This window comes from Paroedura picta, chromosome 1 (genome assembly GCF_049243985.1).
Source record: "Paroedura picta isolate Pp20150507F chromosome 1, Ppicta_v3.0, whole genome shotgun sequence".
Taxonomy (NCBI): Eukaryota; Metazoa; Chordata; class Lepidosauria; order Squamata; family Gekkonidae; genus Paroedura; species Paroedura picta.
In genome coordinates this window covers 5,513,854-5,533,916 of record NC_135369.1, presented here as the reverse complement: position 1 = coordinate 5,533,916, position 20,063 = coordinate 5,513,854, and the positions used below count along the sequence as shown (strand labels likewise).

Below are 20,063 nucleotides of genomic sequence, written 5' to 3'. Positions count from 1 at the left end.
ATTTATTTCGTTGCTTATGGCCCATTTTTCCCAACTGCTTGCCTATGTCTAGACAGAATATAGATGTTTAGACAGAATTTCTTTCGGCTAGTATTTGGATGAGATCACTCCCAAGAACGCTAGGGGTCATGATCCAGAGACAGGCAACAGCAAACTACCGAATTTATTTATTTTTATTTATATTTTTATACCGCCCTTCCCTATGGCTCTGGGCGGTTTACATAAAACGTTTTTGAACATTCACACTATCAAAATCAATATAACAGTATAACAATAACAACAACACATCGACTGGAACAATTGGAACGGCACTTCAACAATAACTTGACAATCCCTCAGTAGGTTCGGTCCCTCAATCTGGGGGGGGCACCTGTAGGTGTTATGGCTCAGTCGGCCCCATCAAATGCCTGGTGGAAGAGCTCCTTTTTGCAGGCCCTGCGGAATTGTGGAAGTTCCAGCAGGGCCCTGATCTCTTCGGGGAGCTCGTTCCACCAGGTGGGGGCCAGGACTGAAAAGGCCCTGGCCCTTGTTGAGGCCCAACGTGTCTCTTTAGGGCCAGGGATCCGTAGCCAGTTGGGGGTGGCGGAGCGTAGAGCTCTTCTGTGGGTATAGGCAGGGAGGCGGTCTCTCAGATACACTGGGCCCAGACCGCGTATGGCCTTAAAGGTGATTACCAAAACCTTAAGTTCTTAAATCAACTGGGAGCCAACCGAGTTCTTGGAGTACCGGCCGGATATGAGATCTCCATGATGTCTTAGTGAGAATCCTGGCCGCAGCATTCTGCACCAGTTGTAGTTTCCAGATCAAGGATAAGGGTAGGCCTGTGTAGAGCGAGTTGCAGAAGTCCAGTCTGGAGGTGACCATCGCATGGATCACTGTGGCTAGGTGCTCTGGTTCCAGGTAGGGTGCTAGTAGTTTGGCTTGGCGGAGGTGCTAAAATGCCAGCCGTGCTCCCTTTATGTCTCCGGCCTTGAAAATCCTACAAAGTCACCATACCTCACCTGCGACTTTCCTGTACTTCCCATGACTCCCGAGACGGCCTAATTTCAAACAGCCTTTTGCCTCCAATGCAACTCAGGGATCAGTGTGTTAGTGAGAGCTGCCCTCTTTAGTTACTAAAAGCCCTGTCAACAGTGTGGATGTTATGGAGTCTTTTGCAAGAGCCCAGAGCATTGCAGTGGGTCATGTTGGGTGGATCTCCCATATCTTCCGGGGGGGGGGGGGGCTAGTTTCTTCCCTCATGCTCAGGGTGGGGAACGCTTGTGGGTGTTGAGGGAGAGACGTCAATGCAGTGTCCAGAGGGGCACCAGGCAGGATTTGTGACATGTCTTTTCTGCCTCATTCTCCCTCCCCCCCAGTCTGATCTTCGAACGGTGCGTGCCGATGACATTGTGGCCGCCCCCTACCGGGATGACGATGCCTGGTACAGAGCCCGCGTCCTGGGCACCTTGGAGAACGGGAACCTGGACCTCTACTATGTGGATTTCGGAGACAACGGGGAAGCTCCCTTGGATCGGCTGCGGGCGTTACGGTGAGACGTGGAGCAGAGAGGGGCTGGGTGCTTGGTTGCTGGCGCACAACCGGAGAAGTACCCGAGCCTTGAACTAAACGGTTGGTGTATCGGGCTGTATTTTCCCACCTGTGGGTCGAGGCCTACAAGTATGTCGTGGGTGTCGTGAGAACTTCTCCGTACACACGGGGAGCAAAGAAATCAGTCTTTATTGAAGGGTTCCGTAAGGTGAAGCAGGACAAAGCATGGCAAGAACAGGAACGTTGACTGAGATGAGCACAGATGGCCCCCTCAGGTCTATATATGGGGGGGGGGATAGTTTAAGCGGGAAAAATAGTTCCCACGGATTGGGCTTTTGATCTAAAAGGCACAAATAGAGGAGACAGCCAGTCTGCTTTCTCTGCCATTCCTGGCAGTAAACCCCTCTGTGCGAACTAAGGACAAGGATAGATAAGGGAGAACTCTTTGCAGTGGGGGAGAAAGTCCCTACAGGTCATAAAGGGAGGGAGGGAGGGAAGGTACAAGAAATGGAAGGAACATGGGGGTTAGGGAGGGGGGAAGAAGAAGAAGAAGAGTTGGTTCTTATATGCCGCTTTTCCCTACCCGAAGGAGGCTCAAAGCGGCTTACAGTCGCCTTCCCTTTCCTCTCCCCTTCAGGCCTGTTGAACCTCTAAGCTAACACTCCCAGGGAGATCATAAGGGGGAGGCCATGACATCGGGCTGGACTATCCCAGCCTTTGTGTTGTTCTCTTGGATTTTGGAAACCCAAGACTGTGACCGGTCGTCCCCCCCCCCCCATGGCATTCACCAGTTGGTGGGTTTTTCCTCCCCTGCAATATCCCTGTTGAACAAGTAAGACATCTCCTCGTGGTTACTAGAGGTAGTTTCTTAGTACCTTAGGGCAGATTGGAGGAGAGTATGGTCAAAGGCCGGAATGGAACCTCCTTATGCAAAGGTTGCGTACGTTGGAAGGCAGTTTGCTTGGGGTTCACAGCAGGGGCCACAGTGCCCTTTGTGTGATCTCAGAAACGTAGTTCAGTTTTGTGTGTGTGTTTATTTCTCGCACGGCATGCGTAATGTAGGTGGGATTGACTGGCAGCCCAGGGAAGGGATGTGCAGAGGTGGTATGCCATTGCCTGCCGTATTATCGTGCATGACCTCTAGTGTTCCTTGGAGGGACTTGCTACCCAGGGGGGGGTGGATAATTGCAGATGTAGGGGGGTAGCAAGGAGGAGGGGAGGCTGGAGAGCAGCATAGAATCATTGAATTAACAGAGTTGGAAGGGACCTTCCAGGTCATCTAGTCCAACCCCCTGCACTATGCAGGACACTTCACAAAAAAACAAAAAAGCCCTGGCTCTGCTAGGCTGGAGTGAAGACCGAAAGAGCCCTGGCTCTGCTAGGCTGGAGTGAAGACCGAAAGAGCCCACACCTCTGTAGAAATGGGTCAAGCAGGGCGAGTACGACTGTGGAGAGATTTGGAAGTTGGGAAGGAAGCAAGGTTGACCATCTGCTGAAGCTCCCAGACAGCCCACCTTAAGCTTTTTCTTTCTCTTCCAGGAGCGACTTCCTGAGCCTGCCTTTCCAAGCCACGGAGTGCAGCCTGGCTGGCATTGCTCCCGCTGGTAAGTGGTCTTGGGAGGTCAGTTAATGGGGCTGGGGGTGGGGGGAATCTACCCCACTGAATGTTATGAAGGTAACAGCATGTGTTGGGGCTTGGGGCAGTGTAGCCGGCTGCTGGTTGGGCCTCTTGGGAGATTTACAAGGTGAGAAGATTGTAGCAGCTCCCCTCCCCATCAACACCCCCCGCTCTGGAGCTGTTGTCATCTCATCATCTGCCCCATTTTGTCTACGTCAGCCAAAGTGCCCTTCAACGTCCCTGGCAACTGTCCTGTGTCTTGTCCAAGGTCCACAGCAAAGCCCACCCAAGTGCCTTAAAGGGCTGTGATGTCATAGGGGAAGGGGCTGTGGGTCATTGGCAGAGCATCTCCTTGATGGGCAGAAGGTACCAGGTTCAAGCCCCGGCATCTCTCCTTCCACGGTTGGAAGTCGGTGATGTGACTGACCTTCCTTCTGAGACCCACAGAAAGCTGCCAGTCAGGATGAACAAGAAGCCATGTTGGGTCAGGCCAGTGGCCCATCCAGTCCCAACACGTTGTGCCACACAGTGGCCAAAACCCAGGTCTCCCCAGGAGGTCCACTGGCAGGGATGGAACTTCAGATGGCCTTCCGCTGTGGGCCCCCAAGCACTAAGAAGACAGCATCACTGCCCCATACATATCATCAGAGAAGTTAAAAGGCCTCATCTAACACTCTGTTCCACAGTGTCCAAGACCCAGGTCCATCAGAAGGACCACCAGTGGGGCCAGAATTCCAGATGCCCTCCCATTCCTGCCCCCCCAAACACCTAGAAGACAAAGCATCCCTGCCCCAGACAGGAGAAGACATATTGGATCTGGCCTTCAGCCCATCCAGTCCAACATTCTGTGTCCCACAGTGGCTCAGACCCAGGGGCCGTCAGGAGGTCCACCAGCAGAACTCCAGAACCCCTCCCACTGCAGCCTCCCAAGTGCCAAGAAGACAGAGCATCCCTGCCCCAGCCAGAAGAACATAAGAGAAGCCATGTTGGATCAGGCCAATGGCCAATCCTGTCCAGTTCAACACTCTGGGTCCCCTAGGGCCCTTTGGAGGTCTGCCAGGACTCTTGAGTGGTCTCTGCTGGCCTTGATTCAGTAGAAACCAGCTACCTTTGATATCCCATCAGCTAAGCCAATCGCTGGAGAGGTGAAAGTCGGACACAGTTTTTGAGCAGTGGTTGGAGGGTTGGGGTGACAATTACGTCGCTTAATGTGGGTTGTCCCTTTTGAGGAAAGGAAGGGGGCTGAGGCAGAAGCCGGTACGTCATCTAGTTTCTTTGGGTCCTTCCTCGACATCTTACCAGGGGAGCAGTGGGAAGAAGCCGCGCTGGACGAATTCGACCGCCTCACCCACTGTGCCAAGTGGCAGCCCGTGGTGGCAAAGATCTCCAGCTACATCCCTTCCGGGAGCAGCACTTGGCCCCACGTTCAGCTGTTCAATGTCTCGAGCAAACAGGTGAGCAGCAGAACAGTGAAAATGTGGAGTTTACAGCCAGAAGGTGTAGGGATGGTGGCTGCAGGAACAGGCAGCTTGAGTGATGTAGGAGAGTCTAAATCAGGGGCTACTAGCTCTGGCGACTTGAGGGGCTGGCTGTTGTGTGAGGCAGGATGCTGGACTAAATGGGCCCTCCCTGGTCTGATCCAGCAGGGCTCTTTTCAGGTTCTTATCAGGGAAAGGCCTCGGCCTCCCTGCCCTGTTGTTGGCCCACCAGAGGAACTGGTTGGGGCCTGCGTGAGATGGGATGCCAGATTGGATGGACCACTGTCAGGTCCAATAAGGGTTTTCTTGGGTTCTTAGGAAGGCCTCTGCCCCTCTGCCCTGTGGTTGGTCTTCCAGAGGGACTGGTTGGCCCCTGGGTTAGATGGGAGGCTGGAGTGGATGGACTCGGCCTCCCTGTCCTGACCCGGCAGGGCTCTTCTGAGGGTCTTCTCAGGAGAAGGCCTCGGCCTCCCTGCCCTGTGGCTGGCCCTGCAGAGGAACTGGCTGGCCCCTGGGTGAGACGGGAGGCTGGACTGGAGGGACCCTCCCTGGCCTGACCCAGCAGGGCTCTTCTGAGGGTCTTCTCAGGGGAAGGCCTCGGACCCTCTGCCCTGTGGCTGGCCCTGCAGAGGAACTGGCTGGCCCCTGGGTGAGACGGGAGGCTGGACTGGAGGGACCCTCCCTGGCCTGACCCAGCAGGGCTCTTCTGAGGGTCTTCCCAGGGGAAGGCCTCGGCCTCTCTGCCCTGTGGCTGGCCCTGCAGGGGAACTGGCTGGCCCCTGGGTGAGATGGGAGGCTGGACTGGAGGGGACCCTCCCTGGCCTGACCCAGCAGGGCTCTTCTGAGGGTCTTCTCAGGAGAAGGCCTCGGCCTCCCTGCCCTGTGGCTGGCCCTGCAGAGGAACTGGTTGGCCACTGTGTGTGAGAGACTTCAAATGCTAAATAAGTAAACCTGTTGAAGAAAGTGTCTTTAGAGAATTGCAAATACCTAACACATCGGAGGCATTGTTAAAATTGATTCACAAAGCATAGGGTGAGCAATACAGGAACTTGCCCCTCCCTTGGGAACTCGAAACAGGCCCAGTTCAAAGGAGTCAAAATACAGAGATAACCATTTGGGCTACAAGGAAAGGGTCGGTGTGGGAAACTACAGGGTACTAAGGAAGGGAGGTGAGGAATGTCGGGAGGATGGTAAGTATAAAATATAGCGGGAGGAAATCAACCTTGGGGCACAAAGGCCAGGCATGCTAAACACTCTAACACAGGGGTAGTCAACCTGTGGTCCCTCCAGATGTCCATGGACTACAATTCCCATGAACTCCTGCCAGCAAACGCTGGCAGGGGCTCATGGGAATTGTAGTCCATGGACATCTGGAGGACCACAGGTTGACTACCCCTGCTCTAACATACAGCGGAGTATAATGGCAGAAATGTATAGATGCATGGATGGATGAGGCACTGGTCTGGTTCAGCAGGGCTCTTCTGATAGAGCAAGGGTAGTCAACTTGTGGTCCTCCAGATGTTCATGGACTACAATTCCCACGGGAATTGTAGTCCATGAACATCTGGAGGACCACAGGTTGACTACCCCTGTGATAGAGGACAGGGCAAAGCCAGGTTTCACTTGGAACCAAGTCATCCAGTCCAGCCCCCTGCTCAGTGCTGGTTCAGCCTAAAGCATCCTTGATAAGTATCCGTCCAGCCGCTGCTTGAAGACTCCCAGTGGGGGGGGGGCTTGTTGTTGCCCAGGCAGTAAACCTGCCACTGTGCTATGGACCCCTTCAGATGGCATCTCACATAATGAAATCATCTCTGCAGACCCAGTTCCCTGCACATAGAAACCTGGCATAATGGTGGGGAGAGTGGTGTAGCTGGAGCCTTGTTCCTGAGAAGCTAGCTTTCTGCTTGCAGAGAACACTCCTAGGGCAGAGCATTCAATTTGGAGAGCCCTTTACTTTTGCCGTCTTTTCCTTGTGGGCCTCTTTGGAGGAAGGCCAGGGGAGACCAGCGGGGGGACGTCCTTGTCTTACACCCTTCCTCTCTTTGCCGGGTGGGCTCAGGGGTCTCAGTGCCACGCGTCTGGCGGGTAGGTCAGATACTTCAGGGGGCTGGTAGCTGGTGGGTGGCGGGGGCCTTGCTTCAGCCTGTGTGGGGCTCCCCCCTTTTGCCGATCCTGACGCCTTCTCTTTAACCTCTCTTTGTCTCATCAGTTCACCCAAACACGACTCTTCCTTGTGTTCCTTTTGGGTCTCTAGACCCCCTTCAAGCATCTCCCCCCCCCTTTCCCAGCATGCCTCTGGCCGACATTTTTCCAACGCTGTCCCATCGCTCCCCTCCCTCCCCAGAACATCGATATCGGTGAGGAGTTGGTGCGCTTGGGCCACGCCGTGCGGCGCCTGCAGGAGGAAGGAGCGGCCGCGGGAGATGGACCTCACCGGGCCGGACCAGGGACAGCGTCCAGCGGCATCCTCCCAATTCAGGTGAGCAGCCGATTGGCCGTTCTTGTTCCTCGCGTTAAGTCAATGCCCTCTTCTGTTCTGACTGGGAGATATGCTCAAATTCCTCTTTTACAATTATGTATCTGAGGGAACCCAGTTGTTGAAGATCTGCCACACTATCTACTGGAATGTCCAATTTACACAGATCCAAGGAAGAAATGTCTCGATAAAATTATTCCAGGGGCGTTTTCTTCAGCTCATGATAAATTAAGGCATTTGCTTTCTGATACGGACCTGTTTGTGCCAGTTTTGCTTTGGCCGCAAGAAAGATTCAAGCTAGTCTTGTGGCAAATGCTGTGGGCTAATGAGCAGAATGTTTGGGTTAAGTGTAATTTTTTAATTCTGGTTAGGGAATAACTGGGATAGATCTGTGTTTGTTCCGAACAGTTTTATTGTTGCCTGATCTTGCGATGGCCTATGGCAGGGGTAGTCAAACTGTGGCCCTCCAGATGTCCACGGACTACAATTCCCAGGAGCCCCTGCCAGCATTCGCTGGCAGGGGCTCCTGGGAATTGTAGTCCATGGACATCTGGAGGGCCGCAGTTTGACTACCCCTGGCCTATGACCTAGTGCAATAAAGTCTGACTATGTTCCTTGCGATAAGATCCCCCAGCCCAAACAAGGCACGCCTGGACTCAACCAGTGCCAGGGCCTTTTCAGACCTGGCTCCTGCCTGGTGGAATGAGCTCCCAGAAGAGCTGTGGGCCCTGACGGAACAGAGCTTTCCTGCCAGGCATTTGATTGAGGCTGCGTGGAGGCCCTGGGGTGTGAGATTGGGTCGCCCCCCTCTTCCCCCACCTCCCGTGGTCGGGGCCCGGTATTATACCAGTCCTGGATGATGGACATCTATTCCCTCTCCTTTTTCTCCATCTAAGTGTATGATATTTGTAACTCTGCTGATCCCTTAGCTATGAGTATATAGGGGAGAAGTTGAGTTGTTGTTACCACCATCTGTACACCATCAGGGTACAGAGGAGAGCAACGAAGATGATCTGGGGCCAAGGGACCAACCCCTATGAAGATAGGTTGAGGGACTTGGGAATGTTCAGCCTGGAGAAAAGGAGGTTGAGAGGGGACATGATAGCCCTCTTTAAGTATTTGAAAGGTTGTCACTTGGAGGAGGGCAGGATGCTTTCTGCTGGCTGCAGAGGAGAGGACACGCAGTAATGGCTTTAAACTACAAGTACAACGATATAGGCTAGATATCAGGGAAACAATTTTCACAGTCAGAGTAGTTCAGCAGTGGAACAGGTTGCCTAAGGAGGTGGTGAGCTCCCCCTCACTGGAAGTCTTCAAGCAAAGGTTGGATACACACTTTTCTCGGATGCTTTAGGATGCTTAGGGCTGATCCTGCGTTGAGCAGGGGGTTGGACTAGATGGCCTGTGTGGCCCCTTCCAACTCTATGATTCTATGATTCATATGTTAATTGTTGTTGTTCGTAGAGGTTATTGTAAGGGTATGTTTTATTACGGGGATTTTATTGTACATTGGGTATGCCATAAGATGTTGAAGTTTGGATAAATTAATGGTAAGATGGGGCAGAGTTAAAGTGGGAGCGCTACTGATCCATTGAGTTATTCGGTTGACTACCTTTCCTGTAAGAGCCTCTTGTGGCGCAGAGTGGTAAGGCAGCCGCCTGAAAGCTTTGCCCATGAGGCTGGGAGTTCAATCCCAGCAGCTGGCTCAAGGTTGACTCAGCCTTCCATCCTTCTGAGGTCGGTAAAATGAGTACCCAGCTTGCTGGGGGGTAAACGGTAATGACTGGGGAAGGCACTGGCAAACCACCCCGTATTGAGTCTGCCATGAAAACGCTGGAGGGCGTCACCCCAAGGGTCAGACATGACTCGGTGCTTGCACAGGGGATACCTTTACCTTTACCTTTATGCTTGTAGTTGTTAAGGTTTTTATTAATATTTATGTTTGTTGTGGGCTGATTATGGAATGAGCCACAAGGGAAGGGCGGTTATATAAATAAAATAAATAAGAAGAAGAAAGTCACCTCTCTAGGAGGTGAGTATCAGAGAGCCAGCGTGGAAGCGATACCGGAGAACCTAGCCACAGTGCCTTTCTCCCCAGGCAGGAGGAAGAATAGGACCTGTATTGATGGCTATATATTTAGTTATGGATTTGATTGTGTTTGAGGATTTGTTAGATGGCGTCACAAACATTTTAAAACTGCAACATTGAATGATAACGTATTTTTTGTAACCCACCTTAAGCCCTTGGGGAAGGGCCGGGCCAAAAGTCTGAAAATAAAAGAGATACAAACAGTAAAATACCCAGTTCAAAAGCTTGTAAAGCTTTGCAAAGTAAAGTCGGGGTCCCCAACACAATGCCTGTGGGCACCGTAGCCCCCACCAACCCTGTCCTTGGCACCTGTCGCGTGACTTTGGAAAGTGGGTGGGTCAGGTGGGGCTTTCTCCCAGCATGGAAAACGGAGATCTGATAGGCTGTCCAGGTTTTTGCCATCAGAAAATATAGGAATTGTCCAGGCTATTCCAAATCAAGTGGATCTTTTTATTTCTTCTTTTTATAATGATTCAAAACCTTGTAGATCAGTGGTCCCCAACCTGCGGTCTGCGGCCTGGTGCCGGGCCGCGAGGGCCAGGGCGCCAGGACACGGTTCCCTCTCCCCGCCCCCCCCACAGTAAAAATCTTCCCCGGGCCGCAAGCTTGCGGCCCGGGAAGCTTCTTACTGCGGGAGGGGGGGGGGAGGGAATCAGGGCCGCGCATGCGCACATGTGCGATTTGCGACCGAAATCGCGCATGCGCGGAACTTTCGCGTGGGTGCAGCTGCACATGCGCGCTTCGCGGGCGGGGCAATTGCCCCGCCGGTCCCCAGCCGGAAAAAGGTTGGGGACCACTGTTGTAGATCATCCAAAATCATAACAGAGATAAATCGCAACCAAACCGGGTTCCTAGGTAAATAATATCCCGTTTTCCCAAACTTCCTCAGTGATTGTGCTCCTTCATAATGTTTTCACTGCTCCATATTAATTATCACTCAGGCTCTCTGCTCATCATACTTTTGGGGTCCTGATTTGCTAGCAAATCACCGAGGAAGTTTGGGGGAAAAGGGATATCATTGACCTAGGAACCCGTTTTGGTGGTGATTTGTTTCTGTTATGATTTTGGATGATTTATAAAGTTTTGAATCCTTATAAAAAAGAAATAAAAAGATCCATTACTGATATGGAAGAGCCTGGACAATTCCTATTTTTTTTTTTATTGGAGATAAACCACAAGGAATTGACGGTTCGATAGGAGTGTGCAGGTTTTTGGAGACGTTGCGTGGGCCGCGGCTGCCACCACAACGACACAAGGCTCTGCACCGTGGGACCGAAGGGAAACTGCAGGGAGCCATTTTGCAGCTGGCCTTCCATCACGAGGCAGCCATTCTGTGGCATGCCCACGGCGTGGTCAGAACTCCAAAAGTACCTGCAGGCTCAGAAAGACTGGAGCCCCCTGAAGTGTAAAGTGTTGCTTCTCCCATGACCTGCCTGGGACTGACTGACTTGGCCCATCTTGATTCCTGATTCCATTCTGGCCCAATTCCGTGTAGGCACCCCCCCCCCCGAACGCACACACGAGGCAGCATGAATGTAAGGATTTGATTAACAGTGACAATAAAATTATTAAAAGACTAGTGTGTATTCTCTTCACGTCCAAGGCCTGCAGTCAATCCCCTTGCACCCCATAGAATAGGGACATAATAGTCCAGTATCCCGTCTTGCACGGCTGCGAACCAGTTCCTCTGGACAGCCCGCAACAGGGCAGAGAAGCAGAGTCCTTCAGAAGAGCCCTGCCGGATCAGACCAGGTGTCCATCCAGTCTACCTTCCTGTCTCACGCCGAGGCCAACCTTGTTTCTCTGGAGGGCCAACAATAGGGCGGAGAGGCCGAGGCCTTCCTAAGAACACCAGAAGAGCCCTAATGGATCAGATCAGTGGTCCCTCTAGTCCAGCATCCTGCCTCACCCAGTGGCCAAGTAGATCCTCTGGAGGTCCAACAACAGGCCATAGAGGCCTTCAGAAGAACATCAGACTAGGCCCTAGGGATCCATCTAGTCGAGTTCCAGCATCACACACATACTAGATCCTCTGGCATGCCAGGAAGAGGCCTTCCCCTGAGAGGAATACAAGAAGAGTTCTGCTAGATCAGGCTAGGGGTCCTTCAACTGCAGGTCCAACAACAGGGCATGGAGGCCGAGGCCCTCCTTTAATGTTGCCTCCAGGGTTTAGGGTGCAGAGGCCGTTATAAACCTCTGTCCTGTCCCTCCATAAATGTCTCTTTTCTAAACCAAGAAGTCTCAGGTTCTACCACCTTTACTCATAGGAAAGGTGCTCCAACTTCCCTCATCAAGTTGGTCACCCTCCATATAACAATAGTCATTAATAATAATACTCAGTTGTTTCCCAACTGAGAGCTGGGAGCCCTAATTGAAATTCATTTCAAAGTGCTAAAGTGGGTTTTTGGTAGCTTTCATTCTCTTGCTGTTTTTGTGTATTTACTGCATTTCAGCCTAGAACAGGGGTAGTCAAACTGCGGCCCCCCAGATGTCCATGGACTACAATTCCCAGAAGCCCCTGCCAGCATTCGCTGGCAGGGGCTTCTGGGAATTGTGGTCCATGGACATCTGGAGGGCCGCAGTTTGACTACCCCTGGCCTAGAATAAGCGGCGCAGAAGGTCAGTGTGTTTTCTTTAGCAGCAGCGTATCTGGTGGCTGAATTGCAATAGTTTGGGGCTGACAACTTTGGTCCCCCCCCCCAGCACCAGCGCAAGCTGCTCACGTTATTTAGTATCTCCTGCGCTGCTCTCTTCCCCCAGGGAAACACCCTTGAGACGTCTCTAGAGAGCCTTCTGTCCGACACCCAGAAGACCCCGGATGAGATGCCCACGACCCTCTCCTGCATCAGCCTCTCAGGTAACCGGCCACATCTGTCTCTTGCTTGGGAGCTTGTTTCGGAGCAAGTTGATCCCGCCGGGCCTTCTTCCAGAATTCTGCATCCCCGTCACGAGGTCAGCTGCCCCCCCACCTTGTGCTTCCAGTAGAGTGAGCATTAAGCAGGGGGTGAGGGTGAGATACTTCACAAGACGGGAACATTCTGCCTTCAGGTTCTAGGGACCTGTCGCCTTGGGCATGCACCGTCCAAACAAAAAAACCCCACATACTACGGACGGGTACTATGATGTGCCCATTATGGGTATGTAAACCTCCCCCCCTCGGTATTGTTTGGGTTCAAGTATATTGAACATTCGAAGTCCTGGCCCCCACCTGTTAGAATAAGCTCCCCAGAGGGACAGACCCGATCCAGTGGGATGAAATTAATTTTAAAAAAGATTCTGTCTAAACATCCGGAAGAAGTTCCTGACAGTCAGAGCGGTTCCTCAGTGGAACAGGCTTCCTCGGGGGGTGGAGGGTTCTCCATCTTTACAGATTTTTAAGCAGAGGCTGGAGAGCCATCTGACAGAGAGGCTGATTCTGTGAAGACTCAAGGGGGTGGCAGGTGACAGGGGATGAGCAAGAGGGTTGTGAGTGTCCTGCATAGTGCAAGGGTTGGACTAAGAGGTCCCTTCCAACTCTATAAATCTATGAAGAGCTGTGTGCCTTCAAGAATTAGAAAACAAAACAAAAAATCTAACTGGACCTAGTTAGGACCTTAAAGGTTGGATGTCTGTGCAAACCGGAGAACATGTTACAAAAATATATTCTTTCTTGAGCGCAACAGTAAAAAAAATCTTTTTAAGGTTAAAAAGCCCATAAGCCATTATTGAAAAATAACACTGTGCCCTGCATTGTACCTTCTTAGACCTGATGTATTTTGACCCTCTCTGGGTCTTCCTCAGAGGGCATGTATACAATATAGTGATACTAAAATACATAAAGCAGCCAGTAAAATGAATAAATTGTGGGAAGCTATAAAAGTTAAGAGGATGGAATAGTTGTTATAAATTCAACAATATTTTTTGTAAGGGCTTGGAGGAGGAGCTGATCTCATGGCTTAAGTGCCACTCAGCGCTTAACCACCCATTCAGGGCAGCTGTCCCGCCCCTGAGTGCCTCCTCCTCCAACCGGCTAGCCTGTTTGTCCAGCGGCCAGCCAGTCGCCTTCCATCCCCCACCCCGACCACCCCCTCCTTCCCCCCACTTCCCTCTGAGGCTCGGAGGCTGCAGGTCCCGCCTGCATGAGAGCTGCCCTTCCCAGTGAGTTCCCTAACAGCTGCCTGCAGCCTTTCCAGGTCCTGGAGGGAGGGGGGAGGCTGTCCACAGAGTTCTCCCACCCCAATCTAGCACCTGTTTTATTCTTGAATACAACGGGCTTGGCCCCTAGTAGATAATAAAAAGAGACTATATAATTAAAAGGCTTACTTATTTTTTAGGATGACAGAATCGATGGATCTGATGGAAAATGTCAAATTTATCGGTTAACAATCCCCTGTAAGAAATGTAAATAATTATGAAAAGACTGGAGTAATTTATTTATGAATTATTTATGAACTAAAGAGGGCAGGGGGAAGGAGTGAATTGAAAATTACCTTCAAGTTATTGGTCCAGCTTCAAAGGGCCTGCAAAGAAGACCTTTGAATGTGTGGACATTCCCCTCCAGTCACCATGGCCAATCGCAACTGGTAGGCCCAGCTTCCATGAATCTAATTCTCCTTTAGACCTGTCTGTACCTTTGGCTCTCCCCTCTGCAGTGAATCCCACACTATTATCACTCACGGAGTAAAGAAATATCCCCCGTTGTCCTGATTCTCCCATTCATCAGCTTCCTTGGATGGCCTTTGGTTCTAGCAGTCAGGGGGGAAAGGCTAAGAAAGTTCTCTTTCCCAGCCTGAAGCCCCACTGCCCCGACTGGCACTCACAATTCTCCGCCGTAGCGAGGCAGGTCTTGTTAACGCAGAAACCTTTGGCTTATCAGATGCTCCGATTGAGCGACTCCGCAGTGACACGGAACCACCCTGTCCGGCATCCTCCCTGCTCGGATCCGCACAGATGGCCAGTGCCGTCTCCTGTGTTTCCGGGGAGTCCTCCACCCCTGCCGGTCCTCCACCTCTGCCTGGCTGTGGACCGGACGTCCCCGAGGGGCCCCCGGCACAGTCCAAGGTTGCAGCCGAGGCAGCGTCTCCCATATCCCCCACGGCGTTTGGGGCCGCAGCCAACCAGACGTCCAGCCCCGTGGCCCCTCCCGAGGTGACCCCCTCGCCCGTCTCGCTGTCAAGGAGCGGTACCTCGGAGCCGGCCTCCTGCCTCAGCCTGCCGGACAGCAGCACCTACTCTCCCCGGGGCTACTACTACCTTTCCACCACCGAGTTTCTGTCCGATTCCTCCGTCGTTTGCAAAGGGTCTCCCTCTTTGGACGAGCCCTGCCGGGAAGAGTCCTCTTCCCCCCGGCCCGTCGGCGGCTCGTATATCGTCAGCTCCGGTTCGGACCTCAGCAAGGAGGAAGGTACTGGGAGCCGGGCTGCGGCAGGCACCCTAGCGGAGCCGTCGTAGGGGAGCACCGTGCATCAGATGCCACTTTGGCCGCCCCGCGGGGTCACTCACAAGGCTGGGGGGCTTCCCTGAGGCTTCCAACTGGCCACACGGTGGTGTTCAGGCTGTTAGGAAGAACGCCATGGGCTCCTTAGGGAAAACACACCAGTAATGGTGGATGCAGCTGGTCAGCATGGCTGCCTTCCGTCTGTATCACACGGGCACGGCTATTCTTTGGTCCTTTCGTTTTCCCATCTTTCTCCCCTAATGGTGACGTCTCCCCTGTCTTACGTGGTCCTCCTCTTCTCAGTTTGTTTTCTCACAACAATCCTGTGGGTTAGGTTAGGGCAGAGTCTGCACTTACTTTGTTTATTCCATTGTCAATCCTGTTGAATTCAGATCGCTTTGAACTCGGGTCTTCCTCTTCCTCCCCCCTCCCCATTGAAACAGGAAAGTCTTCTGCACATGGTTAGGGAGGCTCAGAAGGCGGGGGCGGGGGGGAGCCCAAGCCTCTTTCTTTCTTTTCTTGAAGGGGGGGGAGAGGACCCAAGCAGGGAGCCTCTTTCTTTTCTTGGAGTTGGGGAGGGAGAGGATTGAAAAAGGCAGAGAAGGGAGGAAAAATCCGGGACCGACAGAAGTTGAGAGAAATTAGGGGCTTCTCCTTTAAGGCAAGCTTGTCACATGACCAGATGTGGCCTATCAGAGTTTCTCTACCACTGAGGAGAGCCCAGATTCAAAACAGCCTTTACATATTGAGGATTAAAAGCACTCTAAGGTATCGCACAATAAAGGTAGGGTCACTCCGGATCAATCCTTCTTGCTGCAGAAGGAAAATTTAAATCGCCCCCAATCCAAACGGAAATTGCATTCTGTGTAGAGGGCAGGGACTGAATCGATCTGGGGCTGGAATAAAAGCTCCGTGCAGTTTACACCCAGGTTCACGATGACTGGTCCTACAATCTCCGAAGAGCCCTGCTGGGTCAGACCCAGGGGGCCAGCTAGTCCAGCTTCTTGTCTCACACAGCCCCCAAACAGTTCCTCTAGAGCAGGGGTAGTCAAATGGTGGTCCTCCACACGTCCATGGACTACGATTCCCATGAGCCTCTGCCAGCAAACGCTGGCAGGGGCTCATAGGAATTGTAGTCCATGGACATCTGGAGGACCACAGGTTGACTACACTGCTCTAGACCAGCAGTTCTCAACCTGGGGGCCGCAACCCCTCGATTGAACCTTTCACCAGGGGTCACCGAGGCCGCCGCCGACCCAAAGGGGGTTGCGGTATTAGGAAGGTTGAGAACCAGTGCTCTGGACAGGCAGGGAGGCTGAGGTGCAGCACTTTGGGCTCCCTTTCTGAGGTTGCACGTTTCTCACTTACCGCGTTTCCCCGGTCCTTCCCCGCACTGCTCCCGCACACCTTCCCTTCTCCTGTCACAGCCTCATCTCAGAGCACCCGGGACCTTCTTTGGGTGCCCCCATCCTAATGCAGCCTCTTTGCATCCCTGCAGAAGTGGTCTCCGGTTCGGAAAGCGTCGACGTCTTCCAGTTCGAAGACAGCTCCTAGACTTGCTCGGCGACAGGATCCGGAAATCACGGTAAGGCCGGCCAGCACGTTATGCCCGGGGGGGGGGGGGGTACGGTGAGAATGAAAAATGCTTGATTTTTTTGCTTAGGGCAGTAGCCCCCAATACAACGAGGTAGTGCAAAATGGAGCCCTTTGGGAGGCCAAGGTAGCCAGCCCCAGAGAGGCCCATATAATTTAGCACCCTGCTCTCCAGAACGCTCAAACTCACAGGCTGGGTGTCACAAATCTGCGATGCAGCCCTGAGAGGGGTCCCGGGCTTTGGAGAAACCAGAGTTGTCTGTCTTAGGGCAACCAGGAAGCGAGGAGGAGAAGGTTGGTGAGGCTGAGGGAGCCTTGAAATTACTACTTGGTCAGAACAGTTTTATCAGTGCCGTGACGAGCCCAAGGTCACCCAGCTGGCTGCATGTGGGGGAACGCAGAATTGAACCCAGCTCGCCAGATTAGAAATCTGCACTCTTAACCACTACACCAAACTGGCTCTCTACCAAGATCAGTTCCCCTGGAGGAAGAAGAAGAAGAGTTGGTTCTTATATGCTGCTTTTCTCTACCTGAAGGAGGCTCAAAGCAGCTTACAGTCGCCTTCCCATTCCCCTCCCCACAACAGACACCCTGTGAGGTGGGTGAGGCTGAGAGAGCCCTGAGATTACTGAAGAAGAAGAAGAGTTGGTTCTTATATGCTGCTTTTCTCTACCTGAAGGAGGCTCAAAGCAGCTTACAGTCGCCTTCCCATTCCCCTCCCCACAACAGACACCCTGTGGGGTGGGTGAGGCTGAGAGAGCCCTGAGATTCCTGCCCGGTCAGAACAGTTTTATCAGTGCCGTGGCGAGCCCAAGGTCACCCAGCTGGCTGCATGTGGGGGAGCGCAGAATCGAACCCGGCATGCCAGATTAGAAGTCCGCACTCCTAACCACGACACCAAACTGTCTGGAAGGAAGGGTGGAGGCAGGGCAAGCCCACCCAGCTCCCTTGCTAGTCAAACGGCAAAGGTTCGTAGGGCCCAGACACGGCACATGCCACACACTGGCTATCGAAGTGAGGTCCTCGCTTCACTCGACTGTGGAGTCTGACGTTTAGAGGGGAGCTGCCTTTCATCATCGAGAATGAAGTTAGAATCCGGTGACACCGTTAAGGGGCGGGATATAAAAAAAATAAGAATTTGTTCATTCGTTTTAGAATTAAATGTCGCCAATCTTCAAGGCGCCCTCAAACTGCTTCGGACAACACAGCGACCCACCTGAATCTTCCTGCCTCGATTTTGTTTCAGGGGGTCGCCAGGTCAGTCTGCAGCAGAACAGGTAGATTCAAGTCCGGGAGCACCTTCGAGACCTGGCTCGGGGTAGGAGCTTTCATGGGTCAGAAAGCAGCTTTGCCTCTCGGAAACTCATACCCCCAAATCCTCAATAAAACCAGAGTCCGGTAGCACCTTTAAGGCCAACAAAGATTTATTCAGGGCGTGAGCTTTCGAGTGCAGGAAGAGTGAGGAAGAGTGCTTGCACTCGAAAGCTCACGCCCTGAATAAATCTTTGTTGGTCTTAAAGGTGCTACCGGACTCTGGTTTTATTGTGCTACTTCAGACCAACACGGCTACCCACTTGAATCTCCCCAAATCCTCGGTCTCAAAAACATTCCTGGACTTGACTCGAGCTTTTCCGCATGGAAGTTCCCCGGACCAGCCGTGCCTGCAGCTGCTTCCGTGTGGGGTATTCCCCTGCCCCGGATCCAAGTGGGGGAACGTCCTGGTGGCGTACTTCGGCCTTGGCACGGGGGCAGCTTCCTGTGCCGGCCCATTTCCTCATCCCCCATTTAATGAGCTTCTGTAAACCTGCAGTGGGGAAAGAGGGATTTTCCGTGCTGCTCTGGGGAGGAGCATAATTGATGTTCTTTTTGGGGGCAGGCGTTGCAGGAGGAGGGTGGGATTTGGCAGAAGCGATCGGTGTGAGACTGGAGGCCTGTACCCCATTCCCACCCGTCCACATAGTTGGCTGCTGCTGTGCCGGGGTTACATTTTTGCAACCCCTGCATGGAGCAGCCTAAAAGCTGTTACGAGCTTTGGCAGCTGTCCAGAAGACTACAATTCCCATGTTCCCTGGGTTCATAGCAGCTTGGCTACCAGATTTTGTGGTTAAGAGAGGCAGACTTTAATCTGGCTTGATTCCCCATTCCCCCTCCACATGCAGCCAGCTGAGTGACCTTGGGTTGGTCACAGTCCTGTCAGAGCTGTTCTCACAGCAGTTCTCTTGGAGCTCTCTCACCTGTACCTTGCTCACGGGGTGTCTGTTGTGGGGAGATAAAGGGACAGGGGTTTGTAAACTGCTTGGGAGACTCCCTTCGGGGTGTGAAAAACAGGTTGTAAAGAAGTAGCCAGGGGACTCCCCATCAGTCTGCACAACCATGGAACCTACTTAGCTACATATTTTATATCAGTGGTCCCCAACCACCGGTCCGTGGACCGGTACCGGGTCGTGAAGCCCTCAGTACCGGGCCGCAGAGGGGGGAGGCACTGGCGCGCTAGTGGGCGATTGGCCGCTTCGGCAGAGGGGGGAGTAAGGAGGGGCAGACGGGCATGGCTGTGGTTTTGAAACCAACCGGGGCTGGCTGCCGCCTTGCATCGGCTGTGGGTGGGGGCGCGGGGGAAAGGGGCAAGGCTTTGCCGTTTGGAGAAATTAAGAAGAGGCCGAGGGCGCAAACCTAAGTGTGGCAGAAGAATAGCGGGCGAGGAGGAAGCTAACTTCTCTCCCACTTCCTGTCGAAATCCGCTCCTGCTGCTATAAGTGGAGCTGCCTTGTGTCATTCCGAGGGCTGCTTCTGACAAAGGCGACCAGAAAGCACTCTGTGGCGCGGCTGTGAAGGGGACGGAGGGAATTCCCCTGCTCCACCTTAAGCCGCCAAGTCTAGGGAGGCTACGGGAGGCAACAGCGCCTCCTTAAGCAGCTGCGGGTCCCGCTCGGGTGGGGGTGGTGGAGGCGGCAGCGTGAGCGACTTGGGGAAGGGAGGGAGGAGCTTGTGCTGCCTGGACCAGCCTGCGCGCCGCCGCTTCCAGCAGCAGCAGCGCCTGCAGGCGGAGGATCCAGTTGGCACAGTGCGAGCGAGTGTTGAGGCCAAGGCGGCGTGGCGCACGGGGGCAGCGAAGCCCCGGGGAAGGCGGCAGCATGATGGCGGAGCCCCCGCCGCCACCCTCCAGAGCCAGAGCTCACCCGCGCTGAGTTGGAAAAGCTCATCCAGCAGCGCGCCGTGCTCTGTGTCAGCTAAAAGGGAAGCATTTCGTACCAGCCCACACTTCCCTGCCCAGCGCTCCCGCTGCCGCCACTGCCATCACGACGCCCCAGTCCTCCCAGCGTGCAGCGCCTTGCGCAGAGCCAGCCGCTGCCCCTGCCCCCTCCGCCTCCAGCCCAGGAGGAGCCCTTCCCCATTAGCCTGAGAGGAATCATGTGCTAGTTTTCCGGATTACTCCAGGCCGAGCACAGGGGCTGCTCCAAGAGGAGAGGCTGGAGAGTGGCGAGCAAAGTGAAAGGGCTGCCAGGGTGCACGGTGGGGGCCAGTGCCTGCGCCTCCCTCTCCCCCCCCCGGTCCCCAGGCCTCCCTCTCCGCTGCGTGCCGGTCCCCAGCCCGAAAAAGGTTGGGGTCCACTGTTTTATATTATACTAGGGGCCAAGCCCATTGCATTCTGGAATACAGCAGGCACTACAGTGCTCTGCACTGTAGAAGAACTCTGCAGATGGCCTCTCCCTCCCCTCAGGACCTGGAAAGGCTGCAGGCAGCTGTTTTGGAACTCACCGGCAGGGGCCGCTCTCACGCAGCAGGGATCTGCAGCCTCCGAGCCTCAGTGGGAAGTGGAAGGAGGAGGGGGTGGTCAGGGGTGAGGGACGGAAGGCGATTGGCTG

At 53.5% G+C, this 20,063-nt stretch overlaps 1 protein-coding gene across 2 annotated transcripts in view; it reads left to right on the top strand.

The window, feature by feature from the left end:
* TDRKH (tudor and KH domain containing) overlaps positions 1-20,063 on the top strand; it is a 37,155-nt gene that overhangs the window by 15,854 nt on the left and 1,238 nt on the right. The window contains exons 8-14 of one of the 2 annotated variants that reach the window (XM_077320595.1): positions 1,359-1,531; positions 3,070-3,134; positions 4,451-4,602; positions 6,971-7,105; positions 11,952-12,048; positions 14,047-14,574; positions 16,106-16,192. In XM_077320595.1, coding sequence (XP_077176710.1) covers positions 1,359-1,531; positions 3,070-3,134; positions 4,451-4,602; positions 6,971-7,105; positions 11,952-12,048; positions 14,047-14,574; positions 16,106-16,161 — 1,206 coding nt within the window. In that variant the 3' untranslated portion in view covers positions 16,162-16,192. The remainder of the gene's footprint in view (positions 1-1,358; positions 1,532-3,069; positions 3,135-4,450; positions 4,603-6,970; positions 7,106-11,951; positions 12,049-14,046; positions 14,575-16,105; positions 16,193-20,063) is intronic. The other variant, XM_077320604.1, reaches the window with a different exon arrangement.